This window comes from Hoplias malabaricus, chromosome 5, assembly GCF_029633855.1.
Source record: "Hoplias malabaricus isolate fHopMal1 chromosome 5, fHopMal1.hap1, whole genome shotgun sequence".
In the NCBI taxonomy this organism is placed as follows: Eukaryota; Metazoa; Chordata; class Actinopteri; order Characiformes; family Erythrinidae; genus Hoplias; species Hoplias malabaricus.
In genome coordinates this window covers 3,506,722-3,522,700 of record NC_089804.1, presented here as the reverse complement: position 1 = coordinate 3,522,700, position 15,979 = coordinate 3,506,722, and the positions used below count along the sequence as shown (strand labels likewise).

At 40.1% G+C, this 15,979-nt stretch overlaps 1 protein-coding gene across 1 annotated transcript; it reads left to right on the top strand.

Annotated features, from left to right (window-relative positions):
• The first annotated feature begins 7,536 nt into the window (after positions 1–7,536).
• LOC136697627 (phospholipase A2 inhibitor CNF-like) lies at positions 7,537–15,748 on the top strand. Its single transcript, XM_066672840.1, has 5 exons — positions 7,537–7,695; positions 8,447–8,560; positions 9,050–9,193; positions 9,612–9,716; positions 15,151–15,748. Exons 1-5 carry the CDS (start codon positions 7,647–7,649, stop codon positions 15,348–15,350), a joined length of 612 nt encoding a protein of 203 aa, XP_066528937.1. The 5' UTR covers positions 7,537–7,646; the 3' UTR covers positions 15,351–15,748.
• Positions 15,749–15,979: the final 231 nt, after the last annotated feature.

Genomic DNA, 15,979 nt, shown 5'->3' with positions numbered 1-15,979 from the left:
TGTCACCTTTGTCTTCTTCACCTTGATTTTTCATATTTTATGTCTGTTGCTACTTTGTCTTTTTATTTAATTTCTGTAAAGCTACTTTACAACAACATCTTTTGTAAAATGTCTTAGACAAATGCATTTAATTTGATTTAGGGCAGCTGTAACACAGCTCCTGGGATCTGGAGGTTGTGTGTTCGAGTCCCGCTCCAGGTGAGTGTATGTGAGGAGTTTGGTGTGTTCTCCTGGTGTCCGCGTGTGTTTCCTCCAACAGTTCAAAAACACACATGTATAAGTGGATGAAGACTCAAAAGTGTGAGTGAATGTGTGTTGGCCTGTGAAGGACTGGCACCCCCCCAAGGTGTGTTGCCGCCTTGCGCACAGTCAATCTGGGTAGGCTCCAGACACACTGTGACCCTGAACAAGATAAGCAATTACAGACAATGAATGAATAAATTAATTTATTTAATTTTCATGAATAAGCCCCGTCTAGCACCCTGTGGCAGTCCTGCAACATTTGCTAATATCTTGAAAAACATTGCTTTCTCGCAGCCTGTATTTTCTTTCACACTGCTGACAAGCTCAAATAGAGCTATGTCCAATGTTTTAACTGTGAAAACACTTTGAAAACACTTAAAATATAAAATATACATTCAATTTTATTTCAGAGTGTGTTAGTATTTTCCTGAAATTACAATCATAGGAGCACTCTGTAGATGCCCCGGGGTTACCCATGCAAAGTTTGTCTACAAACCTAAAAATAAAAGTGCTTCCAGTGTTTGCATGCTTGCAATAACAATAAACAAATTTAGATCAAAGCTGCTTGAATGGTTGCTATGGATCCATATTTAAATGTGTCTGGACCCCATTAGCTCTCAATAAGTTATGGGAAAGGAATATGTATCAGTTAATGGAATTAATGGAGAATGAAGATATGTAGAAAAAATGTCAGGATATCACTTATATGCCCTTTAGATTGTATAGGTTTAAAGGACACATATAAATTGAAGCATTAATGGGTTTCACATTTTGGAGTGTGGGAAGATGAGAACTCGTACGATGTATGGATAAATATTTTTTATTATCATCATCATCATCATCATTTTCTTCTCCGCTTCTCCATTTCAGGGTCGCGGTGCACGGGGCGTCCAGAGCCTACCTGGAATCATCGGGCGCAAGGCGGGAATACACCCTGGAGGGGACGCCAGTCCTTCACAGGGCAACACAGACACACACACACATTCACTCACACACTCACACCTACGGACACTTTCGAGTCGCCAATTCACCTGCAACGTGTGTTTTTGGACTGTGGGAGGAAACCGGAGCACCCGGAGGAAACCCACGCGGACACGGGGAGAACACACCAACTCCTCCGGAGCGGGAATCGAACCCACAACCTCCAGGCCCCTGGTGCTGTGTGACTGTGACACTACCTGCTGCGCCACCGTGCCCCCCATTTTTTATTATAATAATAAAAATATATAATAATAATAATATTAAAAATAATTTTATTATTATTATCCATCCATTTTCTGTAACCGCTTATCCAATTTAGGGTCGTGGTGGGTCCAGAGCCTACCTGGAATCATCGGGCGCAAGGCGGGAATACACCCTGGAGGGGGCGCCAGTCCTTCACAGGGCAACACAGACACACACACATTCACTCACACCTACGGACACTTTCGAGTCGTCAATCCACCTACCAACATGTGTTTTTGGACTGTGGGAGGAAACCGGAGCACCCGGAGGAAACCCACGCGGACACAGGGAGAACACACCAACTCCTCACAGACAGTCACCCTGAGCGGGAATCGAACTCACAACCTCCAGGCCCCTGGAGCTGTGTAACTGCGACACTACCTGCTGCGCCACCGTGCCGCCATTATTATTATTATTATTATTATTATTATTATTATTATTAATAATATTGTTGTTGTTGTTGTTGTACTTTCTTGAGTTTAGAATGAATTTGACAGGCTGCAGGTTTTTTTCTTTTTTGCAAAAGTTATATATTGGCTATCACTGTATGTGCACGATCATCTGATACTTCACGTGGCTGCATGTACATAAGTGGAGGAAAAATATTTTAAATTGTACTTGTAGACTTTAAAAAAATCAGGACTTCCTCCATTTTGTGGTCGTAGCGAGCATTTCTGTTTTTTTCAACGACTGGGGTGTTGTCTACAGAGGCTGTATTCTGAGGGAGCCAGCAAGGCAAGTCTGAATCAAATGTCTGTGGAAAACACTGTCTGCTAAGGTTCCTCCATTTTGAAAGCAGAACAGAAGTGTCTGTCTCTGAAGTGACTAACTCTGCAGTCATCAAATATATTTCCTTGGTAATGTGGCTTCAATATGTTGAATGCAGCAGTTCCTGTTGAAGAGGTCAGAAGCACTGTTAGTGCTGATATATCATTTTGTTATATTTCAACTCAAACTTGGTAGTCTTCTCAAAACATTTGTTGCTTCACTGTAGATGCATTTAATCAAATTATATTTGCTAGTACCAGTACCTCCTGTAAAAAAGTAAAAAAAAAAAAAATTCAGGCCCATCTCCATTTACAAGTATCATGCAGCATGTATATACGGAACAGTAATTTGACACAAAGTCTGCCATGCACATTGATTCAAATTCTGGGGTATGCATTTTCCTGGAAATCCTGTAATCCACACATTTTCAGAATAGGTTATGTCATAGGTAATGACATCTTGATTGTGGGTATTAAAAAAAAAACCCTTCACTTCACCTTCAAGCTCCCGACACCTGTGACAGCCTCTTAGTCACTGCCTTCACTTTTTTTTCCATGCCTTGAAGCTCTGAGTCATTTTCATTTCTTGCCTTCTTCACAATCTGTTTTAGGTACTCACTCATCTCATGTTCTGCCTTAGTTGTGTAGCTCAGAATGTACATTATGCAGCTGTATGGATCCAAGATGTACTGTATATCCATGTTTGGATTCTAAGCTCTCAGTAAAAGGGGGTCAAGGTCATTAATTCAGAAGTCCTTTATTTCATATTTCTGCATAACATTTGCTTTGGAGAGTGAAGTCCTTTTGGATCAGGTCCATCAGTTTGTCTTTTTATGGGATGTGTAATAATCGTGGACTTTACTGGAGACTTTGCAAAAACACAACAACATCACTTTCCTTTCTTGCATGACTTGGTTTGATTTTTGCTGTGAGAATGAACAACTTTCACAATATTTTGCACTGGTAGCTGGTGAGAAAAGTACGTGTCAGTAAAGGCTTTGATTGTATAATCTTCAGCCTTTCTAAATTCTGGGGCATTTTTAATCCAAAAAAGGCAGTAGATGTGGCCATATACTCAGTTTACAAATAATGAACATGGTCCACTCTCGTGTGACTGAACACTGCTCATGTTTACGGCATGCCACATGACATTATCAAAACACAGCCAAGCATGGCAGGTGCTAGCGACACACATGCATAAGTCAGTTTTATTCAGCATTTGAATCTGGTGTTTGAATATTATGCGTTGCTTCAGATGAAAAAAAAAAACACACGTTTTGTGCAGATTGGACATCATTGCATCCGTTACAGTTTTTGATGTAGCCAAAAGTACAGCACAGTACAAAAGGAAGTACATTCATTATAATACATCTATGTTGGAGTATTGAACTGCTGCATAAGTTAATGTTGTTTAAATAAAATGTTCATATACAGTATACTTTGTCATTGTCAGTGTAATATGATACATTGTTTAAGTGTTAAAACACATTTTCTAATCTCAACATTTGTATACACAATGGTAGTGAATTCACAATCCTTTGTGAATGCTTAGCATTTCCGCAACTAAATAGCCATGCTTTACATTGCTAAGTGCATCTCTGGACTAACTGAGCAAAGAAGATATTGGTAGTGTCCATGACAAACTGGTTATCAGCTCTGAACAGCCTGGCATTAAAGTATCTTCTTGGAGAAATCTTTTTGGGTCAGTTTGGATCATCAAGTGTGTTTCTGCCTGTTTAGAAGCCATAGGTTCTAATTTATGGATCCTGAAAAAGCTTGCTGGTTGATTTCGTTCAGCAGGAGCATTTGAATAAATGTTTTCTCCAAATAACCGTATTTCTTGACCAACATCAGCTGGTAATAAGTAAGGATCAAACGTGAAACAATAGGTCTGCTATTCATTGTCCTGATTTTCTTGCAAGCTTCCCAAATCCAGGTTAATTTCTTTAGGCACTATAGTCCATTACTGCGGTCACAGCGATTCTTCTTTGATTTCAGTTTCCCAATCTTCTAACTCAGTGGTATTGCTTACCACTGAAGATTCCTGTACTGACTCAGTGAGGCTATGGACCATGAGATTTTAACTGTTACTGTCTTCCATTTCACTCTATGCCATGTTTATCAAAGATTTACATTCTGCTCCCTATCTGAGAGATGTATCTCTATACTCATAATGAATCCCTTCAGTTTTAGTGATGCAGTGTATTTGTGAACTGGCATGTCTTTCCTCTTCCCCACAGAAACTAATGATCCTAAGCCTGTAATGTTTTCTGCTGCATTCTTTTTTCTTATGACAAGTGGTATCATCCAAGACTTTTGCCATGCTGTCTTTGTTTCAATTGGTAGCCACAATCTTCTCTGTACCAAGTTCAAATATATAACTTATGCTTTGTCTGAAAAGTCATGGTCATCTCTATACCTAACCTTCAAATCAGCCAACCTCTCAGATGACTGAAGTCTGTATATCAGTCTTTTTTCTTGTCTAGGTTTCTCATAATTGTCTTGTTTTTCTTCCACTGAAATCGTGTTGTCCTTGTTGAAATCCTGTAATCTTTTCAGTTTTCTAGCAGTTCTTTATATTAGAATTTCATCTCTTGTTTTCATGACATATGTGGTAAATGACATGCTCTGTGCAGTTTATTAGAACATTTATGTGGCTGAAAGTCACCATTATAGCTTTTCCATCCGCACAACTTTGAGCATGTTCCATCCACACAACTTTGAGCAAAAAAAAAAAAACATATTTGAAGACATTTGCACATGTGATGCCAACAAGCAGCAAGGTTTGAGAATAGTCATTTCCTAAATGTTGGAGCTGTGTTGAGAGATTTAAATACAGGTCCACCAGGAATGAGAACATGACAATGTTCATCCACTTTCTGTATTTAATTATGTTTCCACATTACATTAATAAAAAGTGTTAATTGTTGGCTTCACATTTTCAGAGGGAGCATATGCCTCACTTAAGCCTCCCAGTTTGAAGGCTTTTTGTTTGTGGTAATGGAGCATTCCTAGGTAATGGATGGAAGTGTAATCACTAATAATTAAGGAAAACAGAATTTTTAAAAAAGGATAAAAATAGAGAGAGAGAAAGAACAGTAAAAATGTTGAACACGTCATGGGCAGCAATTTTATGTTTTGAGATGATTTTAAAAATCAGACTTTAAATAATAGGTGGCACGGAGCAGGTAGTGTCGCACAGCTCCAGGGGTCTGGAGGTTGTGGGTTCGATTCCTGCTCCGGGTGACTGTCTGTGAGGAGTTGGTGTGTTGTCCGCATGGGTTTCCTCCGGGTGCTCTGGTTTCCTCCCACAGTCCAAAAACACACATTGGTAGGTGGATTGGCAACTCAAAAGTGTAGGTGGGTATGTATGTGTGTGTGTGTGTTGCCCTGTGAAGGACTGGCACCCCCTCCAGGGTGTATTCTTGCCTTTTGCCCAATGATTCCAGGTAGGCTCTGGACCCACCGTGACCTTGAATTGGATAAGCGGTTACAGATAATGAATGAATGAATGAACTTTACATAACATTTGAAATCCTGGACTGATTTTCTTCTGCTCAAAATATTGTGTAAACCTTAATCCAGTGACCCTGACAGGGTTTTTAGACAGTCTGCAAGTTGCTTTAAAAATAAATAATTTCCCATAGTAGTTAAATAGCTCCATCATTTAAAAATATGCCAGGTTTGTCAAATTTTATGTCAGGATAATGTAGAATAAACCTCCCAAAACTGAGAACAAAGCTAGTCATGACATGCTCCACACTCCTCAGATGTCCCAGGTCATTATCCCAGTGCTGCCCACTCACTAAGACATTTAAGATTCTGCCCACAGAGTAATCAATCAGGGAGCGTTTGTGGGCCTGGATTACACATGTAGTAGTTGGTCAATCAACTCTTTTTTAACATTTTTTGATTAGTTTTTGACTCATAGTTTGTCTATTAGTGCTTTTCCACTGCATGTTATCTACTCTGCTTGACTCTAGTGGACTCTACTCCTTTTTGGTCCATGGTTCTTAGTTGGTTTTCCACTCACTGTCCACCCCCCCCCCCACATTTGTGGGATAAACTATGAGTACTTAAATGAACAAAGTTTTGTACTGTTGTCTATTTCAACTCATGAAAATAGTAAACAATGAAATGAATCTTTTTTCCATTCAAATCCATTCAAATATCCATATGAATATGTTTTTAATTATATTTTCTGACTCTTTTTATTATTAAATAAATTTATTATTATTATTAAATAAATTTATTATTTATTTATGTATTTTGCTTATGACAAATCAAGTCATCTGGAAACTATTAAGTAGAGTTCACCACCCAAGCCTCAAACCACTTGTCCAGTCTCAAAATGGTTTATTGACTTGTGCCACCACTGTTTGCACATTTTGGTTTTCGGGTTTTCACAAGTGAGTTGCACCACAAACGTACAGGAAACCATTTCAGTTTTGGAGAAAAGCCCTGCAAACGTACAACAGTCTTAACAAATTAGACTGACAATCTCAGGAAAAGTTATCAGTAACTATGGGTTGATGAAGAGGGATGTCATGTGTGGAGTGAAAATAATTTGCTTCAGTTAGGGTTGTATAGTTCACAGTCGACACCACACATATTGTCATCCTGCATTTAAAAACATGTATCTCTATGTGTGTGGATGTTTAGTACTGTTTTTCTACATCAATGGAACTCAGCAGCTGTCTTTTATACTGTGTGAAAATTACACGACAAATTGCCCAATAGAAACACTCCTAAATTACTCTGAAAAAAATCCTTTGAACTTGACATCCATTGAAAGTAAAGAAGGTTTTTTTTCTTTCTCCTGTAAAGTTAATATTTTTGGAGATGCATTTTTTAAATGGAAGAGCGATGATATGTTTTGATCATTTTCTGAGAGAAAAGACATGGACACAAATGAATTAAACATAAAACTCGGCCAAGTGTTGAGGCCTATTACTGCTTCTGTAAATAAATGTTGGTCACTGAGTTTGGAAGAAAGATTTCATACAACAGTGTGCACCCTGATAAAGAAGAATACACCTATTATCACTTAGAAATTCAGCAGTGAGTTGATTTGGCTGGGTGGGGAGGCATGGTCTGTGCAGGTATGTGCACATAGCTGTAATTAAAAATACCAGTTTATAGCTTAATCACTGTGAGCTAAGGCTGGTGAGTTGATAACATTGCTTTCACCTGAAAAACTAGGAATGGAAGAGTTACAACAGAGGAATTAAAAAAGATTGATGAATCTTGGTTAAGTGCCTACACCTGTGTGTGTGTGTGTGAGTGTGTGGGTTGGTAGGTGTGTGTGTGTGTCTGTGGAAAGGAGGAGGTTATTAAAGCCACCTAGTTCAGGGGGAATATCAAACACATTTCTGTTTTTCATTGTTTTTAGCTTTCTGAATTCATCCTGCGATGGAAGTGAAATCTGCTCTGCTTCTCATCACTTTGATCTTCACCAGAGGTACAGAGAAATATTTATAACTATATTTAAATACATTCATAAAGACTTGACATCATTTCACACCCCCAGCTGCATTTTAGTATTACTGTTTTTGGGGCACGGCAGCAATGGCCTGGCCGTGCAGGGACAAAGAGATGGACACCATTGAGGTAAATCATTACATTTGGAAGTTAAGAAAAGTTAAGTTTAGAGTCAGGTGTTGGGTCATGGATGTGGTTAGGGTTATGATTAGAGTCCAGGTTAATATTAGGATTAGGATTAGAATGAATTGTGTGTGTGTGTGTGTATTAATTGTGGTTATTTACTGTTGAATATCATAGAGAACTAAGCCATTCTTCTTGTTTTAATAGCAACATATTATTTTTGGATTCATAGTTCATAGATGATTATCTTTAAATAAACACATTCTATGGAAATGAAAATCCTTTTCATAAGAAGGAAAAGACAATCTGGACAATCAGCGTACCATGATTTGTGGTTTTCCTTTGGCCCATTCCTCCTGAAGCATTCAGAGAGTGTAAAGATCAGCTGGGGTTTACAGACTCTGGCCAAATGTCAGGTTTAGTTCCATTAGTACTCTTAAGTAGGTCTAGGAGTAATGGAGGACCTTCTCAGGCACTCTCTTCTTCTCTTTCGGAATCATTTTTGTTTAAAACAAAATGCTAGAGCTCCAAATTTAGTGGTGTGGACTGATCCAGAAGCAGGCATGTAAAAACAATGCTTTGGAAAATAACTGCTTATTGTTCTTTAGGTTTCGCCCTGAGATGCCAACAATGTCTACAATACCTTCCTGAGACCTGCATACCAGAGGCGAGTGTGACCTGCCAAGACGTGTGTAGCAGCATCACAGCCACCATAAGCCTGGGTAAGACTAAAATATGGAGATGACGGACACTGTAACATTGTTTCAAATATGATCTATATATGATCACTCCTCCCTCGTTGGTCCACCTTGTAGATGTAAAGTCAGAGACAGTAGCTCATCTGTCGCTGCACAGTGTGTGTCGGTCGTCCTTTAGTCCTTCATCAGTGGCACAGGACGCTGTCGGCTGGATGTTTTTTGTCGGTGGACTGTTCTCAGTCCAGCAGTAACACTGAGGGGTTTAAAAACTCTAGCAGCACTGCTGTGTCTGATCCACTCTACACCAGCACAACACACACTAACACACCACCACCACGTCAGTGTCACTGCAGCGCTGAGAATGATCCACCACCACATCACACCTGCTCTGTGGGGGTCCTGTTTGAGTCATACCACAGTTAGATGGAGTGTGAGTGGCTGAGAGGTGTTCAGCCAAACTTTACGTTACACTGCACTACAACAGACTAATTTCTCTGTTTGTGTGTTCTGAAGGTGGTGCAAACGTGGAATACACTATGAGTACTTGCATGCCCTTAATGTTCTGTGTTAACGGCAGCATAAACATAGGCCTCCTGCAAGGGTCCATGAACACCAAATGCTGCCAGACCGATCTCTGTAATGCCCAATTAGCACCAGGTAAGAGCAGCAACTTTTTTAAAATGCCATTCAGTGTTTTCTTGTCAAACAAAACAAATCCAAGTTCTTTTTTTTTTTCAATCTGTTTTTGCTTGGTTCTTTCTTCTCCCCTTTTGACGTTTTTACTCGGTGCTCTTATTTCTCCACCCATGTTGTGTCTGTTTTGCTGCGTTTCACTTTGTCTTTACGCTCTCACATAAACATGGGTCCAGCACTGTGATTGGACAGACTCAGATGAGTGGGCGGAGCCATTCTAAGGTCTCTGCACTTGATCAGAAGTGGGGCAGAACCATGTTTGACCTAAGCAGCACACAGAAAACTGACTGTGGGGAGGTGGACGGGTCTTGTTTCACAGTGTATTTATTAATATGAATATAAACTGAACAAGTTATTCTTTTACATTGTCTCTTATATTAAGCTTTACCAAAGCAGCCCGCCAATGGGAAGAAGTGTTGCGCCAACAACAACTGCTCAGAAACTGTGAATTGTGTAGGAGATGAAGATCGCTGCATCAATGGATCAGGTGAAACACACACACACACACACACACACACACCTTACACACTGAGTTTAAAACAATATTTTTCAGTGGCTTGCAATTTCTTTACATCAGGAACACCAAATCAAATCAAATCAAATCAAATTTATTTATATAGCGCTTTTCACAACTGATGTTGTCACAAAGCAGCTTCACAGAATTCCAGTAAGACAAGATTTGACATGAAATGTAAAGACAAATGTAAAACCCTCAAGTGAGCAAGCCAGGGGCGACAGTGGCAAGGAAAAACTCCCCCAGCTGAGGAAGAAACCTTGGGAGGAACCAAGGCTCACAAGGGGTGACCCATCCTCCTCTGGTCAATCTACTGGTGATGATAGTTAGTAGTCCATGAGAACTTCAGTGTAGGGACAGCTTCAAGGCACTTGGTGGTTGCTGGAGCGTGGGCAGCTGGTCTGAAGCGTGGAGGAGGATCTCGACAGTCATCCATCAGTGTCCAGACAGACAGGTGGGCAGTCGTTTACTCGGAAAGATGTAAAGGGATGGAATTAGTTTTGAACTGTTTTGTGTTTGTAAAGTAGAAAATATGAAAATTTCCAGAGTGTGGCTAATGACTCCGGCAGATCTGACTATGACAGCATTAACTAAAAGGAGAGAACCAGAAGGACACACAGACACGGGAGCATCCTGAAACACTGGCATCCCTCCGCTCCACCGTCAACAAACCTGAGTGATCGCGAGAAGCGGCGGGACGACAGCACCAGCGTCTCAGTATACTATAATTCCCTGTGTCCATGGACCCCCCGGATCTGCCGCCTTTATCTATGGGGGAGCATTAGCTACCAAATGATAAACTAAACAAATGAGTTTTTAGCCTACATTTGAAGATTGCGACTGTGTCTGAGTCCCGAACATTTTTTGGAAGATCATTCCAGAGTTGGGGGGCTTTATAAGAAAAGGCTCTTCCCCCAGCTGAGGCCTTCTGAATTCTGGGAACATTTAAAAATCCAGTATTCTGTGATCTGAGTGAACGTGGAGGCTCATAATAGGAAATTGTATCTTGAAGATATTCAGGAGCAAGCCCATGTAGAGCTTTATATGTTAATAACAAAATTTTGTAGTCAATGCGGAATTTAACAGGCAGCCAATGAAGTGATGATAAAACTGGGCTGATATGTTCAAATTTTCTAGTTTTAGTGAGGACCCTAGCTGCAGCATTTTGAACTAGTTGAAGTTTTCTTAAATTGCTGCTGGTGCATCCTGACAGTAGTGCGTTACAGTAGTCAAGCCTTGAAGTAATAAAGGCATGTACTAATGTTTCTGCGTCCTGGAGGGATAAGGCATTTCTAATCTTAGCAATATTGCGAAGATGTAAAAAAGCTGTCCTAGTGATACTACCTATGTGTTGATCAAATGATAAATCCGGGTCAATTATGACACCAAGATTTTTTTGCTGCTGAACCAGGTTTAACTGGAAAGTTAGCTAGATCTAAAATTAAATCTGATAATTTATTTCTTGTCACTTTTGGACCCAAAAGCAGGACCTCTGTTTTGTTGCTGTTTAGAAGGAGGAAGTTACGCAACATCCAGCCTTTCACGTCTTTTACACAGTCCTCTATTTTCTTTAATCTGTGTTTGTCATCGGGCTTGGCTGAAATATACAATTGTGTGTCGTCTGCGTAACAGTGAAAGTTAATGTCATGGTTTCTTATAACTGTGCCTAGCGGTAACATGTATAATGTAAATAATAATGGTCCTAAAATAGAGCCTTGTGGAATTCCAAATCTTACTTTAGAATAATTTGAATTTAGATTGTTTACTTTTACAAATTGATAACGTTCCGTTAAGTAAGATTTGAACCATAATAGGGCTGTCCCTGTGATTCCAACCATGTTTTCTAACCTTTCTATGAGAATATTGTGGTCTATTGTATCGAAGGCTGCGCTTAGGTCAAGAAGCACCAACAGGGATACGTGGCCTTGATCAGAGGCAAGAAGAAGATCATTTGTTATCTTGACTAGAGCTGTCTCTGTACTATGATGTTGCCTGAATCCAGATTGGAATTTTTCATATATATGATTCTTATGTAGATATGAACTAAGTTGTTGGGCCACAGCTCTTTCTAAGATCTTAGACAGAAATGGCAAATTAGAAATAGGCCTGTAATTAGACAGTGTACTAGCATCAAGATTTGGTTTCTTGATCATAGGTTTAATAACTGCTAGTTTAAAAGCTTTGGGTACATGGCCCAGACTAAGCGATGAGTTTACTATAGTTAAAAGAGGATCAATAATAGCTGGTAGTACTTCTTTGAGCAACTTTGTGGGAATTGCGTCAAGTGTGCAAGTTGTACAGTTTGCGGAGGTGATAATCTTCTCTAGTTCTAATTGTGGGAGTGGGTAAAAGGTTTCAAGTCTTTCTTTTACAGTTATATTATGTTTTATTTCATTCACATCAGGTGGCAGCCAGGATGGATTTGATCCTGTGGCTAGAGTTTGTTGTCTAATATTCTCAATTTTATTATTAAAAAAGTCCATAAAATCTTTACTGGTGAGAGTTGCTGGAATTAGTTGTTCAGAACCTGCTTGATTTTTTGTAATTCTAGAAAACACACTAAACAGTGCTCTCGGATTATTTTTATTATTGGAGATCAGCGAGGCCAGATATGCTGAGCGAGCTTTAGTGAGGGCATTTCTATACTCTATAAGGCTGTCCTTCCAGGCAGAATGAAACACTTCAAGCTTGGTTGATCGCCATTTCCGCTCTAGTTTTCGTAATGTTTGTTTTAAAGTACGGGTCTTATCGTTATACCATGGTGCGAGCTTTTTCTGTCTTATACTTTTATGTTTAAGTGGTGCTACCTTTTCTAAAGTAGATCGACAGGTATTTTCTAGGTAGTCAGTTAGTACATCTAGGTCCATTGGGTCTGATGGAGTTGGAACTGGGGTCGATAGTTCTGGTAGGTTTTCTATAAATTGTAGGGCGGTAGATGGTTTTATTATACGCCTTGTAGAATAGCGAGGGTTCTTACATATATTATGGCTAAAACGTAGCTCATATGAAATTAAGTAATGATCGGAGATTGCTGAGGATTGCGGTAAGATATTAATTTTGTCAATGTTAAGACCTAGTGTCAGAACTAAGTCTAAAGTGTGGCTGCAGTAGTGTGTAGGCCCTGTTACATTTTGAGTAATACCAATAGAGTCTAAGATTGAGGTAAATGCCTTTTTTAGTGGGTCACTTTCCTTCTCGAAATGGATATTGAAATCTCCTACAATTATAACTTTATGATTGCACACCGCTAGGTTTGTAGCAAAATCGCTGAATTCTTTCAGAAATTCTAAGTAAGGCCCTGGTGGTCTGTAAATGTTGCATAATAAAAATGCGTCCTTTTTTGTGACCGGATTTGTAATAATAGTGGAGAGAACCTCAAAAGAAGAAAAGGTGTCACATTGTTTAAGACTAATTTCTAGGGTATTTTGGTAAATTACACATACTCCACCTCCTTTGCCTGATATTCTTGGGCTATGTGCATAATTATAGCCTAGGGGGGTGGCTTCATTTAGTGCTAAATATTCATTTGGTTTAACCCACGTTTCCGTGAGACAGAAAACATTGAATTTATGATCACTTATAATATCGTTTACGATGAGTGCTTTTGAGTTTAGCGATCTTATGTTGAGTAACCCAAATTTTAGTTCTGAGGTGTTGCTGCTAGGTGTTGTGTATGATTTAATATTGATTAGGTTGCTGAAACAGGCTGATTTTGTTTTTCTACTTTTACATTTAGTTCGGGGGAAAGACACAGTCTCAATACAGTTGAACCTGGGTGACGCCTCAAGACAGTTCGCAGACGGTCGGTTTAGCCTGTCTGTCTGCGGCCTGGTCCCGGCTCTGGATTGTCAGCAGCTATCTACACTACTCTGCCGACTAACTAAAAGACTATGTGCTATACTGCAAGAAAGTAAGGCAGCACCCTCCCGCGTGGGGTGGATACCATCCCTACCTATAAGACCAGGCTTGCCCTCAAAACGTAACCAATTGTCTATAAAGCCCACTTGATTTTCGGAACACCACTTGGACATCCAGCAGTTTAACGCCCAAAGTCTGCTGTAAGCTTCGTCGCCACGCCGCATTGGTATGGGACCAGAGCAGATTACGGCATCGGACATCGTCTGGGCCAGTTTAATCACCTCTGTAATATTACCCTTAGTTACCTCAGACTGCCGCAGACGAATATCATTGGCCCCTACATGAATGACTACCCTCGAATATCTCCTATTAGCTAACAGTCTAAGGTTGCCACTAATATCCGGCGCTCTGGCTCCTGATAAACAGCTAACTGTTACTGCCGGCGCCCCTAAAGGAGTAGCTAATTTCACGTGCCGAACAATAGTCTCCTATAACCAGAGCACTCTTAACAGGCTCCTCAGCGGGTGCTTCGCTGAGCAGGGCAAACCTGTTTGACACGCGAATCGGAGGAGCGTGGTGTCCCGGTGGGCTAGCTTTGGCCTCAGCGTTAGCATCAGCCTTAGCTTTCCGGCTATGACGCCGAGACGTCACCCATTCACCCCGCTGTGAGGGCTCTAACGCCGGAGTCGTGGGGGTGCTTACTCTCCCTAAGGCACCCGGAGTTGCTAACACTGAATCTCGCTGTTTATCCCTCAACAATAATAAGCTCCGGATGCGCACTTCTAGCTGGTCCACTTTATCCACCAGAGAGCTAACTAGCTGACACTTAGTACAAATACAACCACTATATTTATCGCTAGAGGTGGAAAAGGGCGTTAAACTAAACATGCCACACTCTGAACAGGCAAAACAGCCAGTAGTAGCCATGGAATTGCAGGTACTTACCGCTTTTAGTGAATTTTAGTAACTTACACCAAGAACGTTACTCCAGGGTCCGGTGGCAGTTTTAGTGCCTCTGTAATGAATATTCCTGCGGAGACAATCTAAAAGATAGATCTATGGATGGTTAGTAGGTTATAAAAACAGATATAAATATAGAAATAACAATGGAAACGATTAAACAGGAAAACCCGAGCGATCAAAACAGCTTCCAAACGGGTACAGAAACAGCCAAACGGGTTGCCAGATCTCCACTCCACCACAGTGGTGTTGTAATAGGAGGTTTCATCTCTCATTGCTCACTAGCAGCTCAACACACAGCCACAAACTTTCACCCAAAGCGAGCCCAGAACAAGAGTAATTATACACGAGTCAAAATAGTAAGTTTGACTAATGTAAAAACTGATTTATTGTCCCCAAGTTCTTAGATAAATAATCACATCAGAAAGCATCTAAAACCAAATAACACCAATATTCATGAAACATGTAGAGACGTATGCAAAAATGAAAGGTTATTGACACAAATATCCGCCTTTAATTTGGTTAAATTGGATAATTGTAATTTATAATTTCTCACTCATTCTTTTTTTTTTCTCCCTCTCTCTCTCAGTTTCCTATGTGGTTAAATCTTCAGTGAATGGGTGTGCGAGCGAGAGCTTTTGCGATGGACTCTTGTCCATTACAGGTTTCTATAACATAACCAAGGATGTGAAGTGCTGCGAGGGGAATCTGTGCAACAGCGCTGAAGGGGTTAATGTGAGACACTTATTCAGAGAAAAAGCACTGAGGAGAACAGAGAGCACACCATGATAGTGAGACTGTCTCACACACCTGTATTTACAGTTTCACACACCCACCCTCTCTCACACACGTATTTACAGTTTTACACACCTGTATTTGCAGTTTCTCACATGTTCTGTAAATTGTTGTGAAACGTAACTGAACCCTGCAAGAACGGCAATGAAATATGTGCAAATATGACAACACTGATCCTGCTGTAATCTTCATCTTGTTTTTCAGGGTGGTGGTCTGTTGTAATCCTGGTCTCTAAAATAAACCTGATAACAGCTTCAGCTGACCCTGTATTAAACTCTAATATTATGGCTGATCAGTGTGTGTTTTTTTCATAACACATTAGCATCTCTCAAAGTCACTGTCTTGTTTCCACAAACCCTTCCTGAAAAGATGTATCACTTTCTAAAAATGCAATAACAACTGGAGTTTGTTAAATTTCTTGACTTTTTTAACTGATAATATTGCAAAGGAAACTTTTGTGACGTATTTCATTGACAAACCTAATGGTATTTTGTGAATATGAAAAACAGCAGCATGTGGCACATTTAACACCCACAGCAAAAATGTCATAGGAGCAACACTGTTCTGGAGGTCATCAGCGTTTAACCTTCAGCACTTTAACTGGTGACGACTGAGGTCATCAG

What these genes read in the sequence shown, in the direction of transcription:
- LOC136697627 (XM_066672840.1), top strand. Translation starts at nt 7,647, where the DNA reads ATGGAAGTGAAATCTGCTCTGCTTCTCATCACTTTGATCTTCACCAGA. An exon ending in CACAGCCACCATAAGCCTGG is followed by an intron (nt 8,561 to 9,049) that starts GTAAGACTAAAA and finishes TGTGTTCTGAAG; the next exon opens with GTGGTGCAAACGTGGAATAC. An exon ending in TCGCTGCATCAATGGATCAG is followed by an intron (nt 9,717 to 15,150) that starts GTGAAACACACA and finishes TCTCTCTCTCAG; the next exon opens with TTTCCTATGTGGTTAAATCT.